This window comes from Nicotiana sylvestris, chromosome 11, assembly GCF_000393655.2.
Source record: "Nicotiana sylvestris chromosome 11, ASM39365v2, whole genome shotgun sequence".
Classification (NCBI taxonomy): domain Eukaryota; kingdom Viridiplantae; phylum Streptophyta; class Magnoliopsida; order Solanales; family Solanaceae; genus Nicotiana; species Nicotiana sylvestris.
Genome location: NC_091067.1, coordinates 152,679,612 through 152,694,927, shown reverse-complemented (window position 1 = coordinate 152,694,927; position 15,316 = coordinate 152,679,612). Strand labels below are relative to the sequence as shown.

Genomic DNA, 15,316 nt, shown 5'->3' with positions numbered 1-15,316 from the left:
ACGTATCTTCCACTACCCTCCCCCCTTCGTTTCTCTCTCCACATCCCACCCCCCTCTCCCCCACGTATCTTGCACAAGAGAGCAACAATTCCACCATTGACAACCATTAAAAAGCTTTGAAGCTTTGAATTCGAATTTGGATTTTCAAAAAACATTATTTGTTTGAATTGGATGTTGTTGCAAAGAATTGGGAATTGTCTCTACGTCTCTCTCTATCTCTCAATCCCTAATTTCAGTAATGTAAAGCAAAGGAAAAGAGAGCAGCAATTCCACCATTGACAGCCATTAAAAAGCTTTGAAACTTTGAATTCGAATTTGGGTTTTCAAAAATCATTATTTGTTTGGATTGGGTGTTGTTGCAAACAATTTGGAATATGGTTTGGAGTTTTTATCTCAATTTTGAGGGGTTTTGGTGAAGATTAGACTTGGTTTTGGCTGAATTTCAGATTGAAACTCGAAGAAGAAGAAGAAGACATGATATACATTATATTTATGAAATTGTAGAAAAATTCTATTCTGTTGTTTATATATTTTTCTTTTATTTATTTAACTATTGTATGAAAGTTGAGCAACATTGTATAAAAATTATATTTAAGTTGTATGATATTGAGTAGAAATAATGTATGAAAATTGTAGATAAGTTGTAGAAAAATTGTATATATATAATTAGTTGTATGAAATTTATTTTTACTATGTATAAATCAAATACCAAATATACAAAAGACATATTGTATAAATTTTGTATAAAATTTGTATTTAAGTTGTATGTTATTATAGTTGTATTTAACTGGGTAGAAATAATGTGTGAAAGTTGTAGATAAATTGTATAATATATAATTAATTGTATGAAATTTGTTTTTACTATGTATAAATCAGATACAAAAGACATATTGTATAAATAAGTTGTATTTAACGGGATATCTTTGAAGACTTGCACAGAAACATTTTTCCTTCTACTGGACAAATTGGTTGGATCACCAAAATTCACATAGTTGTATGAAATAGATGTGTGAATATAGGTATCACATATTGCAGAGGTTAATAGGATGCATTCCTCTTGCATAGAGATTTGTCGAGTGAAATGGTTTTCCTGTGTTAAAGAATTACTATTAATTAGTTGCTTTAAAATCTGTTACAAGATTAAAATTTGCTCTATTAATTTAAAACTATTACATGATCTGATTTTGGCTCAATTGGTCTGGCTCAGGTCAACTGTCATGTTTATATTTTGGCAAACAAAACCACATTTTTGTCTTCAATTATTTCACTTTGCGCAGTTAACCATGATTTTTCTGAATTAATTAATTTTTGTAAAATCTTCATGAAACTCACAACAAAAATCTTCATGCAAAATTTATTTATTTATGGCATTTCCAAACAAGAGGGAAAATATTAAAAGCAGGCAACGGAAAGAGTTTTAAAAAAAAAAAGGAAAAAGACCGAACGACTCTGCTGGGGATCGAACCCAGAATCTCTGGTTTCGTAGACCAGCGCCTTATCCGTTGGGCCACAGAGTCTTGTACGTTTTGTTACTTGACTTAATTATAATTTATACACGAGACAATAAGTTTAATCTTCACTGGCCTTGCTATCTGCAAATCAATTACTCTCCTTTGAAGGTAAAACACGTTTGAAGGCAAGTCATGATATCCGAGATCGCACATCAAAAACGAAAGCAAAGTTTCAAAGTCTATCATGGAAGCGGTCCCTACTGATCCCTTCTCGTTTTTCCCTCAAAAAAGATAGAAACGAACGTTTTGCACCTTATACGTATCATGTTTTAACTTGCATCCTTTTGTTTTACAATGTTCTCCCTAACGTAAGCAACATTTCTTGATTTTACTTAGTCTTTCGACTTTTTTCTAATTTGCTACCAATTGTATCACTACGTTTTATTTTGCTCCTTATTCATTTAAAGGGACAGAATGGACTAGTAATACACTTCAAAAGCAACATAGCAACTACCAGAAATTATAGCAAAATAACACAATTCTTTCAATGACTTCTGGAATGAGAATTATGTTAAAATTTCAGTGTTTAACAGGGTTGTTGTAATGCTGGAGGCAGAACTGTAAATTTTCATGAATTTCTGCTAAAGTGTGAATTTTTCTAAGAATTTGGAGAACCAAAAAAGGTTTTCAAATGTACATTTGATTAGAAAAGAGAAAGTTGATTAAGTTATTAAGGTGAAGGAGAAGTAGACCAACGAACGCAGGGACGAAAAATGAGTTAAAAAGAGAGAGTACGGAAGGCAACCCGGTGCACTAAGCTCCTGCTATGCACAGAGCCTGGGGAAGAGCCGGACCACAAGGGTCTATCGTCCACAACCTTACCCTACATTTCTGCAAGAGGCTATTTCCACTGCTCGAACCCATGACCTCCTGGTTACATGACAACAACTTTACTGGTTACACCAAGGCTCCCTTCGAAAGAGAGAATATAGAGGTGAAGATATATTGTTCTTGTACAATATTCCATTGTACAAGAAATAATGATACTTTTCTCTATGTAGAAAATGGCAGATCCAACCATGCGTTTATTAACTCAAGAAACCCAGTCCTTTGAAGTCCTTACATATGTGTGTAAAAAACAAATGTAGATAGAGTTAGATATACATTTGAGACTCTCATTCTCTAAACCTGGAATCCATGGCGTCTAAATTTCTGAATCCGCTACTGTATGTAAATAGCATGTCCTAGCCAGTTATGAACAAGTTAAGAGTTCGGCGAAACCTTCACGATTTGAAAACACAAAGAAACCAGAATATCAGAGGGAGAAAGGAAACCAACTCTTGTTGTATAGAAATAGCAACATAGATCATTTCTGCTAGAATTTAGACGAACATAGACAAGTCATCATTATTACAAATAAACTAGACCATCAAACAAAACTACCTACATCCTTGCTTCAGTTGCAGCTGTCAGTGTTTCTATATAGAAAGAGAAGTTTCAAAACCTCATATGTATACATAGACCAGAGCGGGGGAGTCCGTTATGCACGTTAGTGGTTACCGATGGGTCATTTCTTGCGGGACAAAGCAGCTACAATTCCACCAGCCAGGATACCAACTGCAGTAACAGCGGTAGCAGCAATGCCGATGCCAATAACTCCATCTGCTAGGACAAAGCAAAATGAGTAACCCCTAAACTCTTTCTTTAACCAGAAACAGGTTCTGATAAATAACTTAAAGACATATTCCGTTTGCTACCTTTTGTGATTTTGTCTTCAATAGTTTGTTTGAGTGTCAAAGCCTGTCTCCAATCCGGTGCAATCTACAGATTCAAACAGCTACAAAGTAAGACTGTTGAAAAACAGACGTTGAAAGAACTGAAAGACTAATAGAACTAGTTCAAGCTTAGTTCAAGTATGCAATTCCTGAATTTCATAAATCAAGCTGCCAAAAACTTCATTGTCCAAAACATACTTATAGAGAAAACTTCATAGCCTGGAAATAAAAATCTCAAGTTTTTAATGTCAACGAGATAATATCCCAGCAAAGATTGAAAACAAAGATCAAACCTCCAAACAACGCTCAACAAGCTGCCTGCTTCTTGCATAGTCCCCACTTCTGTAGTAGCCAACGGCCAGTAGATAAATCTTTTCCCTCATTTGCAGGGGACTGTTATTGCCACCCAGAGAAGCTGCAAATGACAAAATAAGTCAGAGCTCTTCCAAATAGCCAGATTAGAACTATATCACCAAGGAAGGAAACTAGTTAAAAGAAGACTTTCAGCAATAAATTCCAAGGCAAGAGGAGAAGGTAGGAGGAGGGAGAGGAGTAAAAAGCTAAAATGTTAAAGAGTTAAGGAAAAGACAAATTATAAGTCAAAAGCATTTATCTTCATGAAATTCCAAAATCCCCAAGCAAGAACATGCCAGAGTCGGGGAATGAAAAGGGGGCATGGATTCCAAAGATCTCACCTTCAAGCATTGCGATTCCACGTTGTACATCTTCTGGCCGTTTTGAGTGAACAAGAGCCCATGACAGACGCATGATGCATTCACTTTTGAGTTCATCAGACGAACCTTTTTCCGCCTCAGCAACTTCACGTTCACAACCCTGTACAGTGTACACAGATTTGCCATCGTGAGAGACTCAGATATTCTCAATATTACCTTGATCTGGTCTAGACGTGTGATGACCCAAAAGGTCATCATTTGTTTTAAAATAAAATTCTACGTTCCGAGGCCATAAAAACCTCATTTAGCATCACCTCGATTTACGTGCATAGTCCGGGCGCGTAGCCAGAAAGCCTAAATGTGAAAATCTGCGAAAAATGATAAATTTTGACTATAAAAGGAGTTAATTTGACTTCGGTCAACGTTTTGGGTAAACGAACCCGGACCCGTGTTTTGACGGTCCCGGAGGGTCCGTAGGAAAATATGGGACTTGGGCGTATGCCCGGAATCGAATTCCGAGGTCCCAAGCCCGAGAAATGAATTGTTAAAGAAAATTATTTTTTGAAATTGTTTAAAGGTTTTCGAAATGAAATTTGATTAGAACATGATGGTATCGGGCCCGTATTTTGGTTTCGGCGCCCGATACAGGTCTTATATATGATTTAAAATATTTCTGTGAAATTTGGTGAGAAACGGATGTCATTTGACGTGATTCGAACCTAAATTACAAAAAAATGATGTTTTAAGAAGTTTGAGAAAATTCTTTGAATTTGAGGTTTAATTTGTTGTTATTGAGGTTATTTTGGTGATTTGAGTACATGAATAAGTCTGTAGGATATGTTTGAGGTTGTGTGTGTATTTGGTTTGGAGCCCCGAGGGCTCGGGTGAGTTTTGGATAGGCCACGGGGTGGATTTTTTGACTTAGGAAGTTACAGAAATTTTGCTGGTATGATCAGGCCTGCAGGCTTCGCATGGCTAGCAAATGCGAAGGTTGGATCGCAAATGCGAAAAACATCCCAGGCCTGCCTTGCTCGCAAATGCGAGTATTCCTTCGCGAATGCGAAAATACCTGTCCAGTCTTGGGTCGCAAATGCGACCCATTCTTCGCAATTCCCAAGTCGCAAATGCGACATTCTGTTCGCAAATGCAAAGGTTCAGTTTTCCTTTGCGAACCCTGTTTCGCATTTCCCAACTTGGCAGAGGTCGGGGTTCGCAACTGTTCGCAATTCCCATACCTGCGACCTGCAACTTTATACTTAGACGATTTTAAAACCATTTTTCACATTTTTTCAAAACACAAACTCCTTTGGGCGATTTTCCAAGAACTTTTCTTCCAAATCAATTGTAAGTCGTTTTTAACTAGTTTTCTTCGATCATTAACATCTTTTAACATGATTTCAACTTAAAATCAATGATTTTCATGGGGGAAATTGGGTGTTTTGGGTAGAGCCTCGGTTTTTTAAAAAATTGGGGATTTGGACCTCGATTTGAGGTCCGATTTCAAAACAAATTATATATTTGGGTTTGTGGGGGAATGGGTAATCGGGTTTTGGTTCGAACCTCGGGTTTTGACCATGTGGGACCGGGGGCGATTTTTGACTTTTGGGTAAAACTTTAGAAAACTCACTTTCATGCATCGGGGTTGATTCATCTAGCATTTATTGATGTAATTAAGTAACTTGTGGCTAAATTCGAGCGAATTGGTGGTGGAATCAAGGGGTAAAGCTATAATTGAATCGTGAATTGTGTTCGAGGCATCGAGATAAGTGTTTGGTCTAACCTTAGCTTGAGGGAAGGAGTTGTGTCCTATTTGCTATATGCTTCTTGTTGAGTACGACGTATAGGCATGGTGACGAGTATCTATACGTTGGTGTCAAGCATGCCCATGAGTCTTATATTGTGATTTTCATGACTTCGTTGTATTATCCATGCTTTAGAGGTGATTTCTATTTGTTGTGAAAAGTTTGTGGAAGGAATTGTGAACTTTGAACATCGAGGAGCATTGGCTCAAGCTATATTACGAATTGCGAAAGTAAATGAGTTGATTGAACCCTTTAGAGCATTGGCTCAAGTGGTAAAGTGAGTTGCGAAGTAAAAGTGAAAGAAAGAGAAAGAGTTATTAAATTGTTTCTTTGCCGGGATATTGTTGCTTTATTGGTTATCTCCCTTGTCGGGATGTTGATATTATTGATGTTGTTCCCTTGCCGGAATTTAATTGTTTAATTGTTGTTCTCTTGCCGGGATTCCTATTATGATCTTGTTTATTCCCTTGCCCCCCCCCCCCTGTTTGTGATTGTTGTTCGGGTGAGGAAGAGTGTTAAAGCACGAAGGTGATGCCGTGTATTGTTTGTTATTGTGAGGAAAGAGTGTAAAGCACGAAGGGTGATGTCGTGCATTGTTTGTTATTGTGAGGAAAGAGTGTAAAGCACGAAGGGTGATGTCGTGCCGCACGATGTACCATTCCGTGCCGATTGATTATATGGTGAGGAAAGAGAGCAAAAGCACGAAGGGTGATGCCGTGCACATCTTGATTATATGATTGTTTTGGTCAGGACGAGAGTAAAAGCACGAAGGGTGATGTCGTGCCCACTTTTATTATATAATTGCTTTGGTAAGGACGAGAGTAAAAGCACGAGGGGTGGTGTCGTGCAATCGTTGATTTCTGATTCTTTGTTGATGTCCGAGTTATGTTATTTCTTTCCTTACTTGATGTCTTTCTATTCGGAACTGTTATCTCCCCTACAGCATGTTCCCCCCTCCCACTTTGACGGGTTATTTCTGTATTTCTTTTCCGCTGTATATATATATTTGAACTGCACAGGTTTATTTGGTAGTCTGGTCCTAACCTCGTCACTACTTCGCCGAGGTTAGGCTAGACATTTACCAGCACATGGGGTCGGTTGTGCTGATACTACACTCTGCACTATGTACAGATCCCATAGCAGCTTTTGGACCATAGCGTGGCGGCCACCTTCAGTCCACGCGGAGATCCAAGGTAGACCTGCAGGCGTCCGCAGGCCCTGACGTCTCCCTCTATCCCTACTTTCCTGTTTCATTTTCCTTACATTCAGAAACAGTGTATTATTATTTCTTCATACTTTGTATGTAGTAAATGTTAGACCGTCTGTGATACTGTGACACCAGGTTTTGGGTGATTAAATCTGTAATAGATGCAGATTTCAGACATTTAATTGTTATCTTCCGCTTAGTTATTTAAAGTTCGTTGTTTTCATGTTATCGACTTATATTTGTTAAAAGGAAGTAATTTGATAATGAAGTAAGTAGTTAATGATTGGCTTGCCTAGCTCTCATTAGTAGGCGTCATCACGATTCCCGAGAGGTGGAAAATCCGGGTCGTGACAAGACGGTAAATGCACATGCAAATGCAGATCAATTATAAACTCACACATTATTCTCTTAAACCAAGCACGTCTCTTTCAACAAGATAGACAGAGAGTTTTCAAACTTTCTGGAAGAAGCGCTAACCAACACCTTCCAAATAATTGTTGGCAAATGATTGCGTAAGATGCTATCAACTCTGCTATCCTTCAACTATACTCTCCCCTTTAGTCCCTGTTGTAATTATCAACACCATGAACTCCTAGAGATGGTTGGCACCCCCACAACGAATTTCTGCTTCGAATGTGTAATGATTATTCAATGAAAACACCCAAAATTGACACACGATCATCCAGAATCCAGAGAGCCAAGTGAGCAAACCGACCTAAACTTTTTTGTTCTGTTGTCTTGAGTGGAATGGTTTGTGGGCATCAGATATGCTTTAAGTGCCTCTGATTTGAGTTCAGAAATTACTTGAGAGTCATATCTCATATCTGAACTCCAATAGTAGTTAAAAAGGGAAAATGCATAAGTACCCCCTGACCTATACCCGAATTTCCAACTACACACTTTTTCTTTGTGGGAATCCTATTACCCCCCTAAACTTATTTTAAATGGAATTATTTGCACCCTTAACGCTGACAACCAAACTCTTGGCAAGTGGTGAGCTACACGCGCCCCCACATGTATTTTTAGTACTTTTTTTATTCTTTTTTCCTTTTCTTATCCTTTTTTCTTATTTCTTATTATTCTCATTTTTTTGGTTATTTCATTCTCTTTCTTTTTGTTTTGGTCAACGGCGGCACAAAATGGTGGTCGTCGGAATTTCACAGACACCATTTTTTCCGGCGAATTTTTTTTTCTGGCGACAGATTTTTATCCCGATCTAAGTGTGTTTTGTTTTACATATATATAAATTTTTCTTGTAAGTGTAATTTATGTATGGGAGGAAGAGCAAAAGAAATAAAAACAAATATAAGCTGAGAAAACTTTTTTCAATTAAAATTTCAATACATCATTTTTTTCCGGCGTAGGAAGGTTTTCCGATGATGAATTTTTTTCTCCAAATCTGAGTGTATTTTGCTTTGCTTATAAATAGATCTTTTTGAGAGTTTAATTTGTGTGTGAAAAGAAAAAATGGAAGAAAAATGGTTAGACAAAGTCGACGGTGAATGAATATCCGCCGGAATTAGAGAAGAAACGAAAAAAAAAGTAAAAGAAAAAAGACAAAGAAAAAGGAAAAGGAAAAGGAAAAAAAGTAAGAAAAAAATGGTAAAAAAGAATAAAAAATAATCCGAAAATCATAAGGAGAGTGAAATACACACTCTGCCACGGCAGCGTTAAGGGTGCAAATAATTCCATTTAAAATAAGTTTAGGGGGTAATAGGATTCCCGCAAAGAAAAAGTGTGTAGTTGGGATTACGGGTATAGGTTAGGGGGGTACTTATGCATTTTCCCTAGTTAAAAATGGTATTGTCTTTCAACGAAGTAAGCAACACCAGTCTGATATACATCATATAAATAGTTTGTAGTAAAGTTGCCACGACAGCTTACTCATTTTAGCCCTGACTCATGGAAAATTTCATCTCTCGGGTGGTTGTGTTTCTCTAACATATATTTCTTTCTTGCTTAAAGCTACTTATTTATGTTACCTTCTGGAAATGAATCAAGACCTCGAGAGACAACTATTGAAAGTAAAACAAAGAAGGACTGGGGAAGCTAAAATTGGTAAATCACTTGCTAAGGCCAATTATATTGCACTTATAATGTGAATGTTCTCCAGACTGTTGCTCTATATAAATATTGCAAACATATTCATACTGCTCGGAAAAAATAAAAAAAAATAAAAACCAAAGTTCATTTTGAGCTCTTATTTTGGATTGATTTGAAAACCACTTGAAAACGTGCCTTCCAAAATCATAAACCAAAACTTATAATTTTGAAATCTCCTCGTTATCCACATTTCTTTGCTCAAACCATCCCTAACCATTTTTATCCACATTATCTTTTTTATCAGATTACTAATTAATGATAGGATTGCGCTGCACTAAGCAATGAAGGGTCACTCTGCATCTTTGTTGAGGCAAGTGGCAATGTCAGTACCAGAAAATCTTTGATGTATCAGCTTTTTTCACAATGGATCCCTCTGCAATTTCGTTGGCAGTAGCTTGGTTAAGGGAATCTACCGGAGCCATAGCGAAAGCGTGTCTTTATAGAGTAATTGTCACGGTTTATGTACCCGAAACTGGGTGATCTATCTATGACAAGAATGAAGCTTGGGTGAAACTAAGTGGAGGTTCGAACCCACTGATGTTGAAGAATTAGGGGATGGGTTGTGGTTAGGGATGAAATACCATTCGAACCAAGAACTACCTGGTTCTTCTCGAAATACATTGAGGCGCAACAGTTGAATTGTAATGTACTGACATAAGACTCCAATCAATCATAGAGATGAGTAGATTGGAGCTAAATTATTAAGAACAGCAAAAGAAATATTCTGCTATCCTTCAACTATACTCTCCCCTTTAGTCCCTGTTGTAATTATCAACACCATGAACTCCTAGAGATGGTTGGCACACCCACAACGAATTTCTGCTTCGAATGTGTAATGATTATTCAATGAAAACACCCAAAATTGACACACGATCATCCAGAATCCAAAGAGCCAAGTGAGCAGACCGACCTAAACTTTTTTGTTCTGTTGTCTCGAGTGGAATGGTTTGTGGGCATCAGATATGCTTTAAGTGCCTCTGATTTGAGTTCAGAAATTACTTGAGAGTCATATCTCATATCTGAACTCCAATAGTAGTTAAAAAGGGAAAATGCATAAGTACCCCCTGACCTATATTCGGATTTCCAACTACACACTTTTTCTTTGCGGGAATCCTATTACCCCCTTAAACTTATTTTAAATGGAATTATTTGCACCCTTAACGCTAACAACCAAACTCTTGGCAAGTGGTGAGCTACACGCGCCCCCACATGTATTTTTAGTACTTTTTTTATTCTTTTTTTCTTTTCTTATCCTTTTTTCTTATTTCTTATTATTCTCATTTTTTTTGGTTATTTCATTCTCTTTCTTTTTGTTTTGGTCACCGGCGGTATAAAATGGTGGTCGTCGGAATTTCACAAACACCATTTTTTCCGGCGACAGATTTTTATCCCGATCTAAGTGCTTTATATATATATATATATATATAAATTTTTCTTGAAAGTGTAATTTATGTATGGGAGGAAGAGCAAAGGAAATAAAAATGAATATAAGCTGAGAAAACTTTTTTCAATTAAAATTTCAATACATCATTTTTTTCCGGCGTGGGAAGGTTTTCCGATGATGAATTTTTTTCCCCAAATCTGAGTGTATTTTGCTTTGCTTATGAATAGATCTTTTTGAGAGTTTAATTTGTGTATGAAAACAAAAAATGGAAGAAAAACGGTTAGACAAAATCGACGGTGAATGAATATCCGCCGGAATTAGAGAAGAAATGAAAAAAAAAGTAAAAGAAAAAAGACAAAGAAAAAGGAAAAGGAAAAGGAAAAAAAAGTAAGAAAAAAATGGTAAAAAAGAATAAAAAATAATCCGAAAATCATTTTTTCTTGCTTAAGGAGAGTGAAATACACACTCTGCCACGGCAGCATTAAGGATGCAAATAATTCCATTTAAAATAAATTTAGGGGGTAATAGGATTCCCGCAAAGAAAAAGTGTGTAGTTGGGATTACGGGTATAGGTCAGGGGAGCTATTTATGCATTTTCCCTAGTTAAAAATGGTACTGTCTTTCAACGAAGTAAGCAGCACCAGTCTGATATACATCATATAAATAGTTTGTAGTAAAGTTGCCACGACAACTTACTCATTTTAGCCCCGACTCATGGAATATTTCATCTCTCGGGTGGTTGTGTTTCTCTAACATATATTTCTTTCTTGCTTAAAGCTACTTATTTATGTTACCTTCTGGAAATGAATCAAGACCTCGAGAGACAACTATTGAAAGTAAAACAAAGAAGGACTGGGGAAGCTAAAATTGGTAAATCACTTGCTAAGGCCAATTATATTGCACTTATAATGTGAATGTTCTCCAGACGGTTGCTCTATATAAATCAAACCCATTGCAAACATATTCATACTGCTCGGAAAAAATAAAAAACATAAAAAGCAAAGTTCATTTTGAGCTCTTATTTTGGATTGATTTGAAAACCACTTGAAAACGTGCCTTCCAAAATCTTAAACGAAAACTTATAATTTTGAAATCTCCTCTTTATCCACATTTCTTTGCTCAAACCATCCCTAAACATTTTTATTCCCCCCACTCCCATCCACCCCACCCCAAACCACCCCCAAAAAAACCACACGCACACACACCCGACCTTTAGCTAAAGTAATCCCTCAGCATGCACCTAAACAGGTTACTCCATAATTTGCCGCACAACCCATCTGAGTTAGCTCTTTCCTTCTCAACTTCAAAATAAAGATACGACAAACAAACAAACAAACAAACAAACAAACTACAACTACGCCTCAGTCCCAACCAAATTTAGAGTCAACTATATGAATCCTCACCGACCATGTTACACCATTTAAACTCATCTCATCCCAATATTATGTAACTAGACATAAAAATTATTATAAATTCTCTATATTTCCGAACTTATAAATCTCTGAAAGGCTAAATCATTTCCTTAATAGCAAGGACCTACAGTAAAAGTGCAAACATCTCAAACATATTCTCAACTAATAGGTATCGCTATGCTCAATCTTTCACTATGTCTGCACGAATACCTAGAGGTTGTAGGATAAACACCAAATATACAAAATTTCAAATAAAAAAACATATGTATAGATAAAACTGCAATTTACTGATAAACTCACTAAAGCTTTATAAATCAAATTGCAAAATTATTGATAAATATGGTACTTACAGTGACAATATCGGAATCGCACCAAGGAATCTGATCTCCGCCGCTGAAGAAATTTCCGACCGATTCGATGAATTTTCCAATCTTCGCTTCCATGTTTCTCTAGCTTGTACGTTATGCTGCTGGTATTGTACGTAGTGGGGGTTTAAGGAGATCTGTGTAAGCAAAGAGGGACTTTTTTGAAGTAAAGAAATACAAACTTGGGAGTATAAAGTGATTTGCTTTTTGACTCACTTTGATGGTTGAAAATTAGCGTCTGCGCCCATACAGTTTTAACAATTGCACTTAGGGGTCATTTAGTAGGGTGTATAAGAATAATGCAGAATAAGGCGTATTAGTAATACATGTATTATTAATGCATGAGTTAGTACTTAGTAATGCAAGCATTAGTTATGTCATATATTATTTCTTATCTATTGTTTGGTGTATTAAAATTATAAATGCATTGCATAATTTTAAAGAAGAATAGTTGTTTACAAAAATGGCCTCGATATTCTCTAGCTTTAAAGGACTTTTAAGTACAATCTTGTCTTTAACCATACTAATACAAGCATTAATGTCCTTGGTATTACTAATGCCATATTTTTCTATGCATTAATTATACATAGGATAATACCAAGTATGATGTAGTTATACAAGTATTAGTTATACATAGGTTAAAAAAATATACCAAACAAGGTATTAGTAATGCATAGAGCTAATGCTTGTATTATTTTTTCTAATACCTCCTACCAAACGACCCCTTAGAGTCTAAACTTTCCATTGTTCTTAAATAGTCACTTCGTTCCTTTTTAGTTGTCATGGTTTCCTTTTCAATAGTCAATTTAAATAATATTTTATGGATCAATTTAATATTTTAAAATTTAAATTTAAAAATTTAAAATTTATATAAAAAGTACTACGAACTACGATTCTTCTCGTGTCAATTTATTAAAAAGTTACATTTTTAAAATATTGATCAAAGTTCACATAGTTTAAATTTCGAGAAACAAAATATGACAATAAATTTGGAAAGAATGGAGTATAAATGTATGTCATGCTGGTTTTCGATTTTTAGTTTGTTCCCAAATGATCCTCAAATTTTCACTTTGGCCTTTAAGTGGACCTCAAAATGGTTGTTGGTGGGTGGGTATTAGTGTTGCTCCCTAACGCACACGCAAATATACGTGATCGTACAAATAATAAAATGATAAGTCGAGTGTCGAACTCACAGAGACTTGTATCAACTATCCACTAAGTTCACCAAGATTGTTATTTAGTTGAGCCAATTCGAGTTCAAGAGTTAACTATACTAAACTATAATCTATCTATTAATAAAAGGAGAGGCAAAAGCCACTATTTTTTGACAAGTGACATCATCACAATAAGTCATTTGGCACTTTAGGACATAGCTCCAATAAAATAGGAATTAAAAAATAATTTGGACAAAAAATCTCATAATATCAGTTATTTTTATTCTTTAAGAAGCAAAATATCAAAAGCATCCTAAAGCTTATGTGCACGTTTAGGAGGGACACATTTTTTAGACCTATATTTTGAGAAAATCTCCAGCAAAAATCGATATTCCATTTTCGTGAACTAAAAGTTTCAGGTTATTTTATTTTCAACAAGTACTAACTGATTTTACACGTGAACGTGAATACACACGTTTATATCTCACTTATCCTATATTTTAGATTTTATTTAAACTTACGCTATGCAAACCTACCCTCGATCTGTAACCATATGTAACTGTTCAAATTTGGATAGGTAGCATATTCCGACTAACTTGCCAATCTCAACGGCTGTTAATTTGTGTGATATGCGTCCAAGGCTCTCATGCTTTTAGGTTTGTCGAAACTTTCTCTTAGAAATTAGTATTGTTTTCAAGTCTTGTGGTTGCTTCAGAAATCATTGAAAGAATCAGATGAGATCACCAGAAAATAGAGTTGTTGTACATCAGCTTCATCACACTGAGGGTTGGCAACTAGCCCCACTAAATTTGGCTTTGCTTTTCCAAAGGACTCTACAACTTCTCACACCAAATTTTGTTTCTACGGCACTTTGACATGGAATAACAGAGGAAACTCGCAAGAAAAATAGAATATGCATACGGAGCCAAAAATGGCCTAAATATTCCTCGGATAACAAAGGTATGAACTGTTAACATCACTATCTACAAATTTTTATATAAAATTATATAATATTGTACTTAAAATTACGAACACTAAAAACTGATTGTGACCTATGAAAATAGAAAAATATAATTTTATGCGGTCCTTTTGTTACAATACAGTTGTACTCTTTCTTTCTTTGTCGTTAATTTGATTCTCCTTCTTCTAACTTGATTCGTCTTTCTCCCTAGCTTTTTATTTTGCCCTAAACTATCGATCAACTCCTTAAGTTTCTTTAACTATTCAAATTGTAGCATATTATCTGTGTACACTCTAATGATGAAGAGAAAAATATGTACATTTGTTCCAATACAGTTGTCCCATGTTCTTTTGTTTTGCTTAAATTAGTTTTTCCTTCTTTTTACCTCATTTGTTTTTTCTAATTGACCAGAAATAATTTGCCCAAAAATATTGGTGATGTCCTTAATTTTCTTTAATTGTTTAAAGCTCTTGCATATTATATGTGTAAATTCTAATGATTATCTATGTTGGGAAAAATAGTGAAATTAGATGTATTTGAGTTTACACGATTCTAGATTGTTCATTGAAATCATGTATTTCATTATGAAGCGATGACGTAAAAGATCTATATTATATGCGAGAATGTCAAAAATTAAATTTGGAAAAATTTATAAATCTTAATAAAAGTAATACATGATTAAGACAAAACAAATACGTATAAATTAATTGCTTGAAGTCCAAATTATCTTTGTCGATTTCTCATATACTTTACTTTAAAATAAATTAATAATATACAGGGTTCTGCAATTTGATGTTTAAATCTTAAATAGAAAGAATTTTAACTTGAATTATGTTAGAGCTCCTAACAAGAACTATTATGGACTTGACAAAAATTGTTTCTCTAAATTATTTTCACGTTCAAGCTCTTCTTGGATTAAAAAAAGTGAACATTCAGAAATTTATTTATAGAGTTTTAAATTCATGTCATTATCGTCCGTAGCTTCCTATAGAATTCATAGGGTGATCCTTTCATGCTGGCACGAGGCT

General features: G+C 35.4%; 1 protein-coding gene and 1 non-coding gene across 2 annotated transcripts; both read right to left on the bottom strand.

Annotated features, from left to right (window-relative positions):
- Nucleotides 1–1,444: 1,444 nt before the first annotated feature.
- TRNAR-ACG (transfer RNA arginine (anticodon ACG)) lies at nucleotides 1,445–1,517 on the bottom strand. The gene has a single exon. It is a non-coding gene; the product is annotated as a tRNA-Arg (tRNA).
- Nucleotides 1,518–2,766: 1,249 nt separating this feature from the next.
- Nucleotides 2,767–12,399, bottom strand: LOC104212701 (mitochondrial fission 1 protein A-like). The gene is made up of 5 exons (XM_009762048.2): nucleotides 12,159–12,399; nucleotides 3,922–4,060; nucleotides 3,520–3,641; nucleotides 3,209–3,272; nucleotides 2,767–3,113 (listed from the first exon to the last, which is right to left on the bottom strand). The coding sequence occupies exons 1-5, from the start codon at nucleotides 12,249–12,251 to the stop codon at nucleotides 3,019–3,021; spliced, it is 513 nt and encodes a 170-aa protein (XP_009760350.1). The 5' UTR covers nucleotides 12,252–12,399; the 3' UTR covers nucleotides 2,767–3,018.
- Between the last annotated feature and the right edge of the window lie 2,917 nt (nucleotides 12,400–15,316).

Bases quoted from the DNA above. Each gene is read 5' to 3' on its own strand.
- LOC104212701 (XM_009762048.2), bottom strand. From the start codon at position 12,251: ATGGAAGCGAAGATTGGAAAATTCATCGAATCGGTCGGAAATTTCTTC. The intron at 3,642-3,921 runs GTGAGATCTTTG...TGTCATTTGCAG, and splicing joins TGGAATCGCAATGCTTGAAG to CTTCTCTGGGTGGCAATAAC. The intron at 3,114-3,208 runs GTAGCAAACGGA...TTGTCCTAGCAG, and splicing joins TGAAGACAAAATCACAAAAG to ATGGAGTTATTGGCATCGGC.